The sequence below is a fragment of the Rhineura floridana genome, chromosome 14 (genome assembly GCF_030035675.1).
Source record: "Rhineura floridana isolate rRhiFlo1 chromosome 14, rRhiFlo1.hap2, whole genome shotgun sequence".
NCBI lineage: Eukaryota > Metazoa > Chordata > Lepidosauria > Squamata > Rhineuridae > Rhineura > Rhineura floridana.
Window position 1 is genome coordinate 9623629 of NC_084493.1, and position 16664 is coordinate 9640292.

Below are 16664 nucleotides of genomic sequence, written 5' to 3' on the forward strand. Positions count from 1 at the left end.
CCTCTGCTGATTTTAACACCCGAGAGGGTCAATAGGGAAGGAGGCTGCTTTCTTCAGGTGTGCTTTAAAAGCAGCTTGCTGATAATCTGTTAGTCCATATCCTCAGCAGAAATAATACCCAAGTATTTGTAACTATAGAGGAGTTTGGATGGCCTCTCATATGCATTGAAAGAATGAATGGGGGGTTGTTGCAACTCTGCAGAGCAGGGGTGGGGACCTGGATTCAGCCAGTTCCCCCATCCCCCATGATCCAACATGTGGACAGTGGGGAGGCATGGCCACTGTGCGTGTTGGGGGGCAGGACTTGCTGACAGGGCTCTCCATCCTCCACACGTTATTTCAATGAATATATTTGCACATATCATTCCTTGTTCCTCCCTCTTCCTTTTTTTTTCTGTCTCCTTGCCCACATAATGTCCGAAGTTGATTGTAAGCTCTTCGAGGGCAGGGGTTTGTGTTTGTTTGTAAAGCACCACATATGTTGATGGTGCTACAATGATGATGATGATGTGTTTGGAAATTAAATGACGTGCATGTCTGTGCAACCCAGATCTGCTTTGGAAATAAACATTTCCATCACATTGTGGTTCCTTTCCCAGAGACAACAGCTTGGCACAGCAGTAGAGATGGAGATTGCTCAGATGTTAGAGGAGAACTCGCAGATCCTCAAATTTGGGTACCAGTTTACAAAGCAAGGTCCAAGAACGCGGGTAGCAGCAGCCATCACTAAAAATAATGACCTAGGTAAGACGTGTTGGACCTTAGACTGGCAAGACCTCTGGGGCCTTTTTCAGCATTTCCCAAGGTAACATTTCCCCACTAGGCTGAGAATGATGCCAAACATTATTTTACAGAAGTACTTTTTCAGAGTTTTGAGCAGCGGTGGGAGGATGAACCTTCATCTCTTGCATCTAAATGTCAGAGCAGAGAAATGCCATTGTATAAAGGCACTGTCTTGCCTCCTTTGGGCCAGAGAAAATGGCACGTGTATACTTGTACATCAGGTGTAGGAAACCTGTGCCCCTTCCAAATGTTGTGGGACTACAACTCCCATCTTCCTCGACCATTGGCCATGCAGGCTGGGGCTGATGGGAGATGGAATCCAGCTGTACCTTGAGGGCCACAGGTTCTCCACCCTTGCTTGCATGGTCAGTAACAATGGAGAGTTCTGATGCCCATGTGCATAGCCCAGACATGGGTAACCATAGCTGTTGGACCGGCACAGAAGCACCTCTCTCCAATCTTCAGAGAGGTTTGTCTAATCAGAAGTGAAGCCAGGTAGGGTTCCTTGTAATGGTGGAGACAAGATGGCTGTCTTGGTGCTTTGATAGTGTGATGTATTGATTACAGCCATAAGCTATGAGCCAGAAACCTCCCTTCTGTGCTCAGCCATGAACCCATCTAGCTGTCCATCTATTACCAAGCCAGGCTCAAGGTCCTTGTATTAATTTACAAAGTCCTGAATAACTTAGGTGCAGGGTACCTTAGAGGCCACCAGAACTCTTATACCCCAGCTAGTTCACCTGCAGTAGCATCGCTGGTCATTCCGAGTTGGTGAGGCTCATTTGACAACAACAAGAAACCAAGCCTTTAGTGTCATTGGCCCAGTGCTATGGAACAGTCTGCCAATAGAGACTCAGCAGGCACCTTCTGTTCTGACCTTTAAATGCCTACTGAAACCTTTTCTACATCATCAGCCCATTCAGGCAATTGAGAAGATATCTTTCTGTAGTAGTTAATTATTTCTGATTTTAATTTTTACGATTTTAATTTTTACATGGTTTTGTCTTGTATTTATATGTTGTAAATGGCTTTTTTTAATGAATAGTGATACATAAATATTTTTTATAAATCAATGAAATAAATAAACCCACAGAAGTGCAGTTCCCCTTCTAACCTAAATTAACATAACATTGGAGGTCACTGATTCATAGGGTCGCCGTAAGTCGTAATCGACTTGAAGGAGCGTAACAACAACAAAGATAACATTTAATATAAGGGATAGTGCCTGGCAGTTGTGAGTCTTGGAAGTTGCAGCACAACAAAAATAACGTCAAAAACATCCTGCTATAAAAAGTGATGACCTCAGTGTCAATATTTCAGCAATTCTTCATTATTATTTGTTAGCTTTTTCCTGATGTTTTGCTGCATTTTGCATGGAGACATCCAAGGAGGGGTGTCTAGCATTCTGCAGCAAACCCTCATGCATGCACGCAAACACACGTCTAGCTGAAATAATACAAACCAGAAAAGAGAGATGGATAATGAGGCTATTGGTATAAATGAGTTGTATCCTACTGTGTCCCACTCAGAGTAGATCTATTCAAATTAATGGAACTAAGTTAGCGGTATCCATTATTTACGTGGATCTACACTGTGTAGGACTTAATTGGATGCAACCCAATGACATTCTTCTTAGCTTGCAGAAAAGCAAGACAGTTATATCCCAAAGTCCATGCATTCCACCCATATAATTTTAGGGATAACTTTCTTCAGCACTTCCTATGGCTCTTCACATGCTGTTGGACACTTAACTCCCATTGACCCCAGCCGGTATGGCCCATGGTAGAAGGTGATAAGAGTTGGTCCAACAATATCTGATGAGTTACAGTCTCCCCACTCCTGTCATAGAATGTATGAAAGGGGCTGTTCATGCAGCAGGGTCATTAACGTGCATCAATTACCATTGTTTCCTCGTGCAAGGAATTCTCTTACCGCTTGCTCACAGTTTCTGGGTGCTTCTAGACTGTTGCTATTGTTGTTGTTGTTATGTGCCTGCAACGACTACGACTTATGGCGACCCTATGAATCAGCGACCTCCAGTAGTATCTGTCGTGAACCACCCTGTTCAGATCTTGTAAGTTCAGGTCTGTGGCTTCCTTTATGGAATCAATCCAGCTCTTGTTTGGCCTTCCTCTTTTTCTGCTCCCTTCTGTTTTTCTCAGCATTATTGTCTTTTCTAGTGAATCATGTCTTCTCATGATGTGTCCAAAGTATGATACTCTCAGTTTCATTATTTTAGCTTCTAATGATAGTTCTGGTTTAATTTGTTCTGACACCCAATTATTTGTCTTTTTTGCAGTTCATGGTATGTGCAAAGCTCTCCTCCAACACCACATTTCAAATGAGTTGATTTTTCTCTTATCCGCTTTTTTCACTGTCTAACTTTCACATCCATACATAGAGATTGGGAATACCATGATCTGAATGATCCTGACTTTAGTGTTCAGTGATACATGTTTGCATTTGATGCTATTGTTGGGTGGAATTCAATCACATGCCACCAGGCTGTGCAATTAAAACTGCTTCTCCAAAAGATCTTACTTTTTGTGATAAGGAAAGTGGTGAAAAAATAGGCTGTAAAGTGTGATACAACACTTGCTTGACACAACACCATCTAAGCTCCCTGCAAACAAATCAGGATGAGTGCTTAATAAACAGGTTGTCTGGGAATCACCTCTGATTTTCAGATCAGTATGTTTGAACTGTAAACATCATTGATTAAGCAGCCTTTCCCAACCAGTGTGCTTCCAGATGTTGTTGGACCACAATTCCCATCTTTCCTGACTATTGGCAATGCTGGCTGAGGCTGATGGGAGTTGTGGTCCAACAGCATCTGGAGGCACACTGGTTGGGAAAGGCTAGATTAGAGGCTGTAATGCAGTAGTAGAGCATGTGTTGTGTATATAGAAGGTCCCAGGTTCAATCACCAGCATCTGCAGGTAGGGCTGGGAAAGACTTCTATCCTGGACAGTTGCTAAAGCTGCTGGGGATTGAACCTGGGACCTTTTACATGGAAAACAGTTGCTCTACCACTGAGCTACAACCTTTCCCCATAAGCTGCAACTTTACACAGACTTCACATAAGCTTCACTGAGCTCCTTAGAGGAAGAGCAGGGTACACATATAAGACATAAATACAATGTAAGTTATTCAACAGTTAAACACAAAAAGTTGCAAAATTAGAAAAGTGCACCTTGGTGCTCACTAGGGATGGGATCCATTGGCTAGTGCCACTTCAAAAGCATTCTGTTGTCCTAATAGTCAGTATCGATTTGAGTTCATTCTTTGTCCACTATACATTGCTTTTACCGGTCCGATGTCTTGTTCTCCCCAAAAAATCGATATTAATACTGATAGTTTGAAAGAAACAATCAATATTTAGATAGAAATTCTTGATATTTTGAAAGAAACTACCAATATTTTGAAAAGTATTATTGATATTTTGAAAAGAGAGCAGCTTCGCGTCCTCCTCCTCCACCACTATTATAGGCTTGGCTTGCTTCCTCCCTGCTTGGCGCTTGGATTATTTGAGGGGGGGGGTGGCCAGGAGAGTGAGAGAGAGAGATGTGTTGCTGTGTTGTGAGTAAAATCAATAAAAGAACAATATATTCAAGGAGAAAAATTCTGGTGTCGGGGGAAAGCTGCTGAAGTACATAGCAAACAAGATCGCTCTGCAAAGATGGAGAATATGCAGACCGTTGAAAAATCTGGTGCTAAATCTGAATTCATCAGAATACTCACCCATCCCCAGCACTTACTAAGCTGTGCTTTCTTTCCTGTCCTCTTCTCTCTCTAGTTCGCAAGAAGCGAGTGGAAGGAGAACGTCACTAGCCTTGCTTCTAAGGATGTGAACAAGCTACCTGTCAAAAAGAGCTGTTCTATCACCAATCTCAGAACATTCACTGTTCTTAAGGGAAGACACTGGAAAGTCTTTAGAATGAGGCTGCTCATGATCCGTTATCCTATCTCTTCCCCTGCGCCCCCAACATACTTCTTTTTAAACAGAATGATTCAGCCTGATTTTTCTTTAAAATACTCATTTTAAAAAACATATTTTTGTTTTTAAAAAACAGTTGCATAAAGCTGATATGTATGTCATGAAGGTCAAACAGGCTTTGACTTGGAGCTTCTGAAACCACTAGGAGTCTTCCTTGGCATTTTTTTAAAAACCAGGTATAAGATGCTGGATGCAAAGCAAGGTCCTTTTTGATGCCAGGGCTCACTAATGAGTGTGGCGCTTTCTCAGCTCTGCTAAATGCTACCTGCATGAGTAAGGAGCAGTCTGGGCAAAAGAAGCTTTGGTGGTCCTAGGATGGTAAAGCCAAATGCCACCCTATCCTCCCCACTAAATCAACAAGTGCTACAGTCCTCTAGGAAGTTCTCCTGCACAAGGCATATTAAAATGGATGGGAGATGCCTGGTGAACTGTGCTTCATGGGTCAGAACTGTCCTTCTCCCACTCCTTAAAACCCATCTTGCCTCATAGCACAGCCAGATCTGTTCTGTGTTCATACAGACCACTTACTTATCTTACTGAGTGGAGTTTTGTGTAGATCATAAAAGGGACCAAGAGGTCATTTTTAAAACAACCTCTCACAGCAAGATGGGACCATATTTCCACCAGCAACTCACCCACCTCAGCATCAAACAGATCAACTTTTGAAATCCAGACTACAGTGTGCCACAAGTGGAGAGTAGTAGCACTGGAGAGAAGAGTTTACTGAGCAAAGAGTCTGAGATACACCACCCAATGGTTCAATTCAGTACAGCAAACCATGGTTTGCACTAACCATAGTTTACACTCCAAAGCATGGTATGCACTTCTAAGCATCAAACCACAGTTTGGAGCGGCTTGTCTGCTTTCATTTTCCATCTGCTCAACACTCTCGTTTCTATAGTGTGGGCACCTCTAGAAGTTGAATGACACAACTAAATATTGCTCCATCACACAATCATATTTAGCTCGAATGACAGTTTACAGACCTCCTTCAAATTATGGCTTCTGATTCTGGTTTTCTGGCTGATTGCAAACCATTATTTATTAATTCAGACATCACCCTTAACCATGGTTTGGTGTGGTCTGAACTTAAGATGCTACATGCTGAAGGGTGGGCCACCACTCTCCTTCCAACCTGGGGGGTGTCTGTGGAAAATTCCACCCTGAACACAAACAGTGTGTCTATTCAGACCCTGAGTGTTAGCAAAAAAATCTCTCCACCAAGCTAGCTTGAAGGGAAATTGAATTGGGCACATCTTTATACCACCCAAACATCCTGTTCCTGATAAACATGGTGTTGCTTAGACCCATCTGTGCAATCTGGGCCAGCTTTGTAAATATTGTTAAAGCCTCCTTTGTTTACAAGTGTTGAAGTTAGGCTAACCGGGTTTCCAGTCTGTTTTGACCTATTGGGTGGTGACATGTAACAGACACTAGTTTTGCCAAACTTTTAATACATTCATGTCCTTAAAATAATAATTGTAATTTTTTTTACAGGAAGCCATGATTGCCACTAACCATCTCAGTGCAGTGTTCCAATAAGCAAAGGTGCTGTGTTTTTCAAACCACTTTGTGTATGTGTGTTTTTAATTCCTGATACTTGCATTTATTACTGCTGCTGGCCACTGAGACTCAGATCCACAGCCACTATTTGGGAATCTCTGTCTGTGAGCAGCAGAAGAGTACTGAGTGGGTTATTGGATTGCAAGGGGGAAACAAAAGCCAAAGTGGGAGCTCCACTTTGGGGTCTCTTGAGTCCATCAATGAGTCCCCCTTCCAAGCTGTTTGAGGGCTGCTGTTTTAGGTGAATGCCATTAAAGCTGCAATCATACATTCGTTAAACTCAACGGGACTTACTTCTAAGGCAACAAGTGTAAGATTATGCTGTGAAACAGTTAATACAACAAAAGCCAGTCCTTGCCTTTAAATGGGAAGAGAAGGAGGTAAGATGAAGATGATTAAGGGCTGTTTCACATATTATACAGGTTTGTCATTGAGGTTTGGCACTGAGTTGAATGCTTGGCAGGTTGCTACAGCGAAGCCTGATGTGTCCATCTGTACAGTCCATGTGTTTGGAAACATGTGTTGGATATTTTCTCTCTATACATCTGTAGGTGCACACTTCCAAACATCTTGGGTGTACCGGCAAGATGCACCTAATGTGTGAAGTAGCCTGGAGATAGGACATTTGCCCATTTTCCATTTTTATCTCCGAAATCAGCACATTTCCCATGGTTCAGAGAAAAGCTGGCAGAGCTACAGCAGTGACAATAACACCGCTCGTTGGCTGTAAGGAAATTGTGCAAAAGCTTTTAACATTTGTAATGCAATTTAAATTTGTGTGTGCGGACGTTAATTTGACGTATGTCTTTCGATTATGTGCATTGTCGTGTGTGTCTGTAAAATAACCTCGTAGGCCTGTGGTATTGTGGTATCCAGTCTTTTACAAATCACACTTTGATTTGAAGAACTATTGCCCTCTGCAAAAGTAATAGTATTTATGTAATTTATGACTACAGCTGCAATACTGAGTCAAGCGTTGATCCATCTAGCTCAGTATTGTCTGCACTGACTGGCAGCAACTCTCCGGAGTTTCAGACAGGAGTCTCTTCAGCCCTACCTGGAGATTGAATTTGGGACCTTCTGTATGCAAGGCAGATGCTCTACTACTGAGCGTTGGCTCTTCCCCTGGTTGTCTTAGGGTTGCTAACCTGTGGTTGGATTCTAGCTCCCAATATCCCTGACCACAGGCTCTGCTGGTGGGATCTGATGGGAGATGGCTGCAAGTCTAACCCCTTACCTGGGAGTAAACTCCATTGAATTCAGCAGGACTTGCATCTGAGTAGGCATGGATAGGATTATGCTGTAAGTCCCATAAAACTCAATGGTGCTTACTTATCCGTAGACAGGTAAGATTGCACTCTTAGATTTCTTTAAATACATGGCAGTCTTATTTATAATGTATGAATTCTGTGATTCCACCTATTATGCCAAGGAATAGCCCAAGACACTCTATGACTGGAGATATGTGCCCCTCTTTCATTCCAAAAATAAAATGTGTTGTCTTTCATCTTGCCTTGAAGAAAACACGTGCTTTTTAATTTATTTTTACCATGAAATTGCTTCTATAAAAATACATCATTTTTCTTGACTTATGCTAAAAAACAGAATGATTAAATGAATACAGCCAGCCTAATTTTTCTCTTTGATGCCCACATTCTTAGTTGATAATGGTTTCCCCTTGAAAAAAACCCAGGCATCTGTAGCCAGCGCTGCTTAATTTCTCTCATTTGCCTTCTATATCAATAAAACTTTCCATTTGTTAAAAATCAGTTTTGATTGGCCAGAGGAATGTTTCATGTTGTTCTGGTTAAGGTACTAGCGGAATGATCTGGAGATGTTGTTTAACTCAGCCAAGACTGTGCTTAAACAGATTGGTTTCTTGTCATTTTCTTTCCGCCTATGTCGCAGTTCTCTCTCTGCCCCCCCCCCAGCTTCATATTTTGTAGGAAGGGGGCTGGAATAGCATAGCTCACTTCTAGGCTGTCAGTATCTTTTGGGAGGGATTCAACCACTTACTGGAAATTCAGGTTTGTACAATTAAAGTGGCGCTCTGTTGTCCTAATGTAACAAATCCACTTTAAAAAAAAAAAAAACTTTCTGTGATGAGGAAAGTGATGGAATTCACTGAAAAATGTGGGGTCAACAAAAGATTAATGGAAAGATGTATATACAGTACAAGGAAATCAGGATGAATATGGGGTGCTTGGATATCTCCCCGTTACTCATTCTTTTATTCCACACTTTCCTGTGTTCCCCATCATTTTCATAACTGCAAAAAAACCCTTTAAAAATGGATTTGTTCCGCCAGGGCAAGAGAGCACCTTAATCCACTTAAACTGAGCATACCTAAATTTCCTGTATGCGGTTAATCCCTCCTGCAAAATAGTGACAGTCTGGAGGCATCCCTAGACCCCAGGGAACTGCTGCCAAGCAGAGTAGACAGTATTGGACTCAATGGACCAAAGATCGGACTCGGGATAAGGCAGCATCCTATATATGTTCACTGCCTGTTTTCCTTTACTTAAGTGGAGTCTCTGCTCAGATTGTCGAATTTGCTGTGCCCTGCCTATTGCTGCCCTAAGCCAGTTTGGGTTGCTTGTGCTCTTGCAGGTCACAGCAGAATGCTCTAAACATTCCTGTTGTTCTTGACCATTTCCGAAATGCAGTTGAACAGAAACAAGAGAACAGCCATTGGTCTTAATGAGGGTCTGTCTGCTCCCTGCAGCAACTGCTGGAGTTATTGGCTCTGACATGTGGGGGAACAGCTTAAATATAACCCTGACAATTTTTCGACTGTCAGGCAGAACCTGCTTTATTTTTGTGTGTGTTTGTACTGCAGCTACCTTAGGTACTGTACATACAAAAGTAATAATAATCATAGGCAAGCCAAGGAGTCAACAGTTTTATAAATATCAGATTCTAATTGTATGTGGCAGTTTCTCTTGGTGTTATGTGCCACTGGTGGTTTACTACGACTTTCTTTAGCTTTAAAAAAGAGATTGCTACCTTTTTAAGGATGGTTTTCATAGCTGTAAGCAATTGCCGGGAGAGGGGGGATCTTGGATGGAAAAATAAATGTATGATCAGTAAAAAGATCTTCCTTTTCATATTTTCTGACATTCGCTTATCAGTTTACGGTCCATAGCTCAGTGGTAGAGATCTGCTTTGCATGTAGAAGGTCCCGGGATCAATCCCTGCCATCTCCATGAAGAACTGGGAAGGACCTCGTGTCTAAAACCCCAGAGAGTCACTGCCTATCAGTGGAGAGTCAAAAATATTGAGCTCAATGGACCAGTGATCTGGCTCAGTAAAAAAAAACAGCTTCCTATGAGAAATTCTTTTCTTGGGTGAGGTGGGGGAAAGGACATGAAGCTTGAGGCCCAGGAAGGATGATGATGGTTCAAGGATTGTTAAAAATGGTGGGGGGGGGAGTAAAATGACAGCTGCCTGCTTGAAGTGTTGTCACCAACTTGGTGAGAAGCATATGGAAAGGAAGGAGAGGCAGTGGACAAAGAGCAGGGAGACGGATTTGGGCAGTGAGGAGTGGGGGAAAAGAAAAAAGTGGGTGGATCTGCAACCTACACCAGTGGTTCTCAACCCCACCCCACCCCGAGACCACTTGAAAATTGCTGATGGTCTTGGAGGACCACTTAATGATTTTTCTGCCTGAAGTAGCAATTGTAACGTGCTGTGCTAGGTTTTTAATTGTATTTTGATTGCTTCTTATCTTCCTTATATTGTATTTTACTACATTATAATTTGCATCCCACAGAATTCAAATTGTAATGCAATAATATACAGTATAATAAATAAAAGAAACAATGACATACAATTAAAAAGCAATATGTACATAAGAACATAAGAAGAGCCTGCTGGATCAGGCCAGTGGCCCATCTAGTCCAGCATCCTGTTCTCACAGTGGCCAACCAGGTGCCTGGGGGAAGCCCGCAAGCAGGACCCGAGTGCAAGAACACTCTCCCCTCCTGAGGCTTCCGGCAACTGGTTTTCAGAAGCATGCTGCCTCTGACTAGGGTGGCAGAGCACAGCCATCATGGCTAGTAGCCATTGATAGCCCTGTCCTCCATGAATTTGTCTAATCTTCTTTTAAAGCCATCCAAGCTGGTGGCCATTACTGCATCTTGTGGGAGCAAATTCCATAGTTTAACTATGCGCTGAGTAAAGAAGTACTTCCTTTTGTCTGTCCTGAATCTTCCAACATTCAGCTTCTTTGAATGTCCAGACCACTAATGGTCCATGGACCTCAGTTTGGGAACCCTCTGTCCTACATAGAAAGATCTTTCCTAAGTTGAATAAAGCAGAATATAAAACTTAGGGTTATATCCAATGTTAGTTCTACTCGGAGAAGAGCCACTGAAATTAATTAACATAGTGAACATAGGTTCATTAATTTAAATGGGTCTTCTCTGAGTAGGAATTAGTTGGCTACAACCCTAAATGATCAATTAAAACAAATTAGAGATTGGTGGTTGTCATTTCATGTTTCCTTTACTCCCATGAATGATCTGGAAAGTCTTGATCAATCTAGGTCAGCGGAGGCTGTGTACACAAACCAATATGCCACATAAAATTCTTCAAACAATTCTTGGTAGTACTTTGTAACATGATGCCCAGCATAGATGACATCTGCATTCACTTTTTTAGCCACCCACTAACATTTTGCATTGAGAATTCTCAGCATATCTTTATGAACAGATTGCAGCAGACCAGTTGTAGAACAGACTTTTAGGTTTACAGAAGCCTTCCTCTTTAATTCCCTGTCAACTGGCCTTCCATTTCACATAAGATTGCGGCCCTGGGCTCCTGCTGGGAGAAAGGGTGGGATAAATAATAAATAAAATTTGGCATACAAAAAGGATAAAAAAATGTTCAAGTTTAGCAAAAAATAAAAACCTACAATTGTTCAGTTTATACACACTGTGAAATCTTTGTCCACTAGGGGGAGTAACAGCACTTTTCTATCCAATGTATATTTTATATTACATGGAATGTCCCAAATGTGGAGAAAACTGATTTTCATGTAAATGCTGACAATCCCAGATGAATTTTGTGCAGGTCCAAAAATAGGTGTCTACTTCCCTGCTTTATGGCACATATAACGGTGCATGCTAACAATGGCATTTGGTTTGCTACAACTTTTGGCATCCATGGGTATATCTTTGCATTTTCAGGCATTTACAAAGATTGCTTATAATTGGCAACATTCATAAGAATGTAAAGAGAGCATTGCTGGGTCAGACCAAAAGACCTACCTAGTCCAGCACCGTGTTTCCCAACCAGATGTCTATAGGAAACCAATACACAAGACGTGCGCAATAGCAATCTCCTGCTGTTGTTTCCCAGCAACTAGTAGGTGGAGGCATGCTGCCTCTGAACCTGAGAGGTAGCATTTAGTCATCAATCATGACTGTCCCGAGCTAATGTGCACTATGTGCGCATTTCTTCAGACCACAAAGCGCTGCTTTTCCCTTCCAGTTTGCTGCATACCACAGCAGCGGAGGGGGAAAGGAGCAGCTGCGGGGTAGCATGAGTCACCTCCACATCTCCCCCAAACCACAAAGTTCCTTAGCCCCAGACCATTCCTTAAGAGTTCCCCCCCTTGCTCACATGCCCACACGGTTGTCCTGCAAGTTTTTTTCCTCTCCTAAGAAAGTTCCTCCATAAGAGTCGCAGACGATCCTGCAACTCTTGCAAAGCAAGATCAGGGTTCTTTATTAACAAATGAGTGACAGTTCTTGACAAGGATGTAACCCCCACCCAAACATCATTTTATCCACCAATTACCAGCGATGTGACAGGAGGCACAGTCTCTCTCTCACTCACACACACATACTCACTCAGACTCTCTCACACAGGAAAGAAGGAGCATGGAATGATAATCGGAGAAGAGGAGGAGGGTCTAGTCAGTGTCATGCCAATTTCACACAGAGGCGCTCTCCCAGCTTAAGCCTGAACTGTTATGGGGATTGCAAATTGTTTTTTCAAGACAAGGGGGGAAATTTACTCTGAAAAAAAGGGACCTCGGAGAAATGGGGGGCAGGACTTCTGGAAGTGGTTGTGAGCAGGAGGTAGTTGAAATACTGTGTAGGTGAAGAATTTTTGCACATGCCCAGTAACTGAGCAACTAGAGGGAGTAAACATGTAAATTGGGGACGGGGCCAAAAGGAATCAGCGATACTAAACCTTTCCAGAGGAATGCCGACTAGTGTGAATAGAAAACAGTGGGTTGGAAGGCAGGAAGTGTGAACCTTGCAAATCTATCGCGATGTCAAAAACTGCATCTTTAATACCAAGTTCAGCAGCCATGTGAACGAGCTCGAAGTGAGAAGTGCCTGAAGGAAACAATGAGAAATCTAGGATTTCAACATGGCAATGACTGAGCAGCAGCATGTTCCATCTGTGTTTATGTATTATGTGTATACACTGCCCATCCAACCGAGTTTTCTTTATGATGAAATACAAACAGTGCCAGATTTAGGAACAAGCCAAGTAAGCCATGGCTTAGGGCCTCACATTATGAGGGGTCTCTAAACATGTTGGTGATAACTAAGAAGTTTTATTATAATTGAAATTGCTTTCGCTTAGATAACCTTTCATATAATATCCACCACCAAAATTCTGATCCCTGGCTTCCCCATCCCAAACCACACCCAACCTCATCAACTTCCCTTCCAGGGATGCTGGTCTACAGCTTGCCCAACCTCACCTCAGACCTCAAGAGGAGACAATAGGAGCTAGCCTATCAACACATTCTAAAGAACTGTTCCACACCAGGCATTATTTCATACTTTGAACACATAATGAGAAGACATGATTCATTAGAAAAGATAATAATGCTGGGAAAAACAGAAGGGAGTAGAAAAAGAGAAAGGCCAAACAAGAGGTGGATTGATTCCATAAAGGAAGCCACAGACCTGAACTTACAAGATCTGAACAGGGTGGTTCATGACAGATGCTCTTGGAGATCACTGATTCATAGGGTCGCCATAAGTCGTAATCGATTTAAAGGCACATAACAACAACTTGACATGACTTAGGGCCACAGCATGTCTTCGTCTGGCCCTGAATACAAATTACATTTCACAAATATTTTTAAAAGCCCTCTAAAACAAAAAGTATGTTGAAAAGTGCAGCAAAACCCCAGTTGGAGTCAGGAGTAGGGTGGGGCCACACAGCAGCAAGATGGCCTCTAAAGGAAGGAGCTCTGCAGATTGCAGGCAAAAAAGAACAACTCCTACCCATAAGTGGAAAATGTGACCCTTGCTGTAGTGACAGGATAGGAGGGGGTGTTACATCAGTGATATAAAGAGGGGAAACCTAAAAATTGTTTGAAACCCAAAGAATCTAAAAACTTAAAATGCCTCAGAAGGTGTCCGTGTCTGAGAAAGCAGTAGAAAGCAGTCAAACTGAAGGGGAGCTAAGCTTGAAAGAAAAAAGCCAAGACTCAACAAACAAGTGACTGCAGGGACATGATCAAGCATGTAGCCCACATCAGCCAAAACTCATCCAATAACACTAGACCATACTGTGCTCCGAATACCTGGAACAAAGGCCTACAAGGCTCAAGTTGGAGCAATTTCTTTGTATTCATTGGATATGTTCCTATAAAATCATCATCTAAAACAATTAAAGCCAACATAAAGCATGCCAAGGAGGAACTTGGTACAAAAGCTTGAAGTCCCCAAGAGATTGGAATTATAAGGCCTGGAAGAACAAGAACGGCTTCACTGTGCTTGAAAGACCACAGTGCAGGTGCTAGATGAGCCTCTCTTGGGAGAGTTTTCCATAAGCAGGCAGCTGTCACTGAAAGGGGCCACCTCCTTGTAGCTGCCTGTGTCAATTCATAAGGTGAGACAATATGGAGAAGGGACTCTGAAGAAGACCTCAAGGTCTGGGCAAGCTCTTCCCCAAATAAAAGGTGACAGCAAACACAGGAGAAACTGTCTCTGGTATTAAAATAACAAAGCACAACATTTTTGAGCAAGAAGCCTGTACCATGCTGTTTGTTGACCAGCATCTTTACATATTAACTTGAACATGCCTGCAGTAGAATCCTCAACTCTTTATCCAAGAAACTGCTTTTAAGGGAATAGTCCAATTTCACACTGCCTCTCCCCAAACATACCTTTGACCTAAGTTGAGCTTGTTAGTTTCTTAACAAGAGCATGCCCTGCAAGAACATTTAGAGCAATCTCTCTTTAGCAGACAGCTAAAGTAAACATTGATTACCCAGGCGAGATATTGTATGAGCTTGATATGAACTCCAAGTTTAACATCCTGACAGAAAAAAAAACAGAAACATGTAGCTTCAGGCCAAACTCAGGACTCGTAAGATCACAGGCCTTGAAGATCAAACATGACATGGAGACAGATAATGGCAAAAGGGTATAAATCTAGATCCCTGTTCATATTCATCTCCAGCAAGACATCACTGCTGTCCATTCTCCTTGCTGGTTTTGATAGCACAATAAATAATAAGCAGCAGGACTGGAGTATGTGTTACTTTTCCCGCCTTGTATGCCGCTATTGAAGAGCAGGTTTTGGCAGACGTTTGGCAGAAGTTATCACCTCTTTGATGTATCACAACAGCACTGTTATCAACACTTATTGGAGGTGTTTATATCAGTCTCTAAAAGAACTGGGCTAGGGCTGATATGAATGCAGCATGATCTATTGCTCCACAGAACAAAATAACATGCTTATAACCATGGGAGGCTGGTCACCAGAACAAAGCAAGGCAGAAGCCCACCAGTATTTTTATGGCTGCATTGCTGAAGTCCCCATCTTTGCAAGGTAGGAGGATGGTGAGAAAACCAGAATAAACTGCCCCCCCTCTGGTGACCTTGTTGACTACCCCACCAGTTGTTACCAGCTGCCACTGCTTATAATATGTTTTTAGGGACGGAGGAGAAATTTGATTCAGTTCACATTTAAAGAGGAATCTACCGGATTTGCACTTTCCAAAACAATACATGAACTGAAACACAGCCATGCTTTGAAATTTGCACTTCTCCAAATTTCGCAATGAAGTTCTCCATCCATTTAATGTGTACAAAAATGCATATATTAGGGTGAAATGTGCATAAACATGCATATATTGATGATAAAAGCATACAAAAATGCATTATGTTAGGGAAAAATTACTTTGCAAAGATGTGTATATTAGGCAAAACTGCATACAAAAATGTGTATCTTAGAAGAAATGAGCACTAAACTGCTGAGGAATTTTCATGAGGAATTTCAGTTTTGTTTAAATTGTATGATAAAGTAACTGCACTCCCATTTGGTCAGCAGTTAATAATATGTTACAAGTTATAAGGCAGGTTTTACCTCCAGTTTCAGCTACCCATTTATTCTTTAGGACTGGGCCAAGCCCTAGCAAATTTCTTTGTGTCCTGTCTCTGATGTAGAACATTTCCTTGGACTAGTTTACACAGCTGGAAAATTAACTCGTACCATATGCATATACCAGAAGTGTTGGGATCTGAACAAAGATGCATCCCAGAGCATCCAGGGATCATGCTGTCATGACAACAGAGCATTTTACTTAGTCCCTTTGGATTACTCAGACACCAGAGTGCTTAAACTGTTGATTCCCTCCATTTCCTCAGCCTTAATATTGACTGACTCTAATGTACAGGCAGGCCTCGCTTATACGGCGGGTTCCGTTCCGGACCCCCGCCATAAAGTGGAAATCGCCGTAAAGTGGAACCCGATTGACGATAATGGGGCGCGTCGCGCCAAAATGACGTAAAAATGGCACGCGACGGGAAAAAAACACTGTAAAATCGGAACAAGCGCCTTAATGCGGGGACTTTCCCTAATTGAAAGCAGCTGCATTAGCAAAGCGCTGTAAAGCGAAGCACTGTAAAGCGGGGCCCGCCTGTACTTAGGCCTTCTTTGAAAAAGGTAGCTAAGCTAGGGACAACTACCATAGGTTACCCTGTGTGTTCTCTGTGGTAGTGGTTAAGGTGTTGGACTATGACCTGGGAGACTTGGGGTTCGAATCCTCACACAGCCATGAAGCTCACTGGGTGACCTTGGGCCAGTCACTGCCTCTCAGCCTCAGAGGAAGGCAATGGTAAACCCCCTCTGAATACCGCTTACCATGAAAACCCTATTCATAGGGTCGCCGTAAGTCAGGATTGACTTGAAGGCAGTCCATTTCCATTTTTTTCAGCAGCTTATGGAGGTCTGTATATATATTGGCAACTAATAACTGTCTTGTTTTTTCAAGGACCCATATAACTAAAATAATAATTCTGCTGTCCTGGCCCTTTACTTCAAATACATAGATTATCAA

The 16664-nt window shown here is 42.3% G+C and overlaps 1 protein-coding gene across 1 annotated transcript in view; it reads left to right on the forward strand.

Annotated features, from left to right (window-relative positions):
- Positions 1–10037, forward strand: part of LOC133369744 (tropomodulin-2-like) — a 49163-nt gene extending 39126 nt beyond the window's left edge. The window contains exons 9-10 of the mRNA XM_061595251.1: positions 600–744; positions 4580–10037. Of these exons, the coding sequence (XP_061451235.1) occupies positions 600–744; positions 4580–4614 (180 nt within the window). The 3' untranslated portion in view covers positions 4615–10037. The remainder of the gene's footprint in view (positions 1–599; positions 745–4579) is intronic.
- The last annotated feature ends 6627 nt before the right edge of the window (positions 10038–16664 follow it).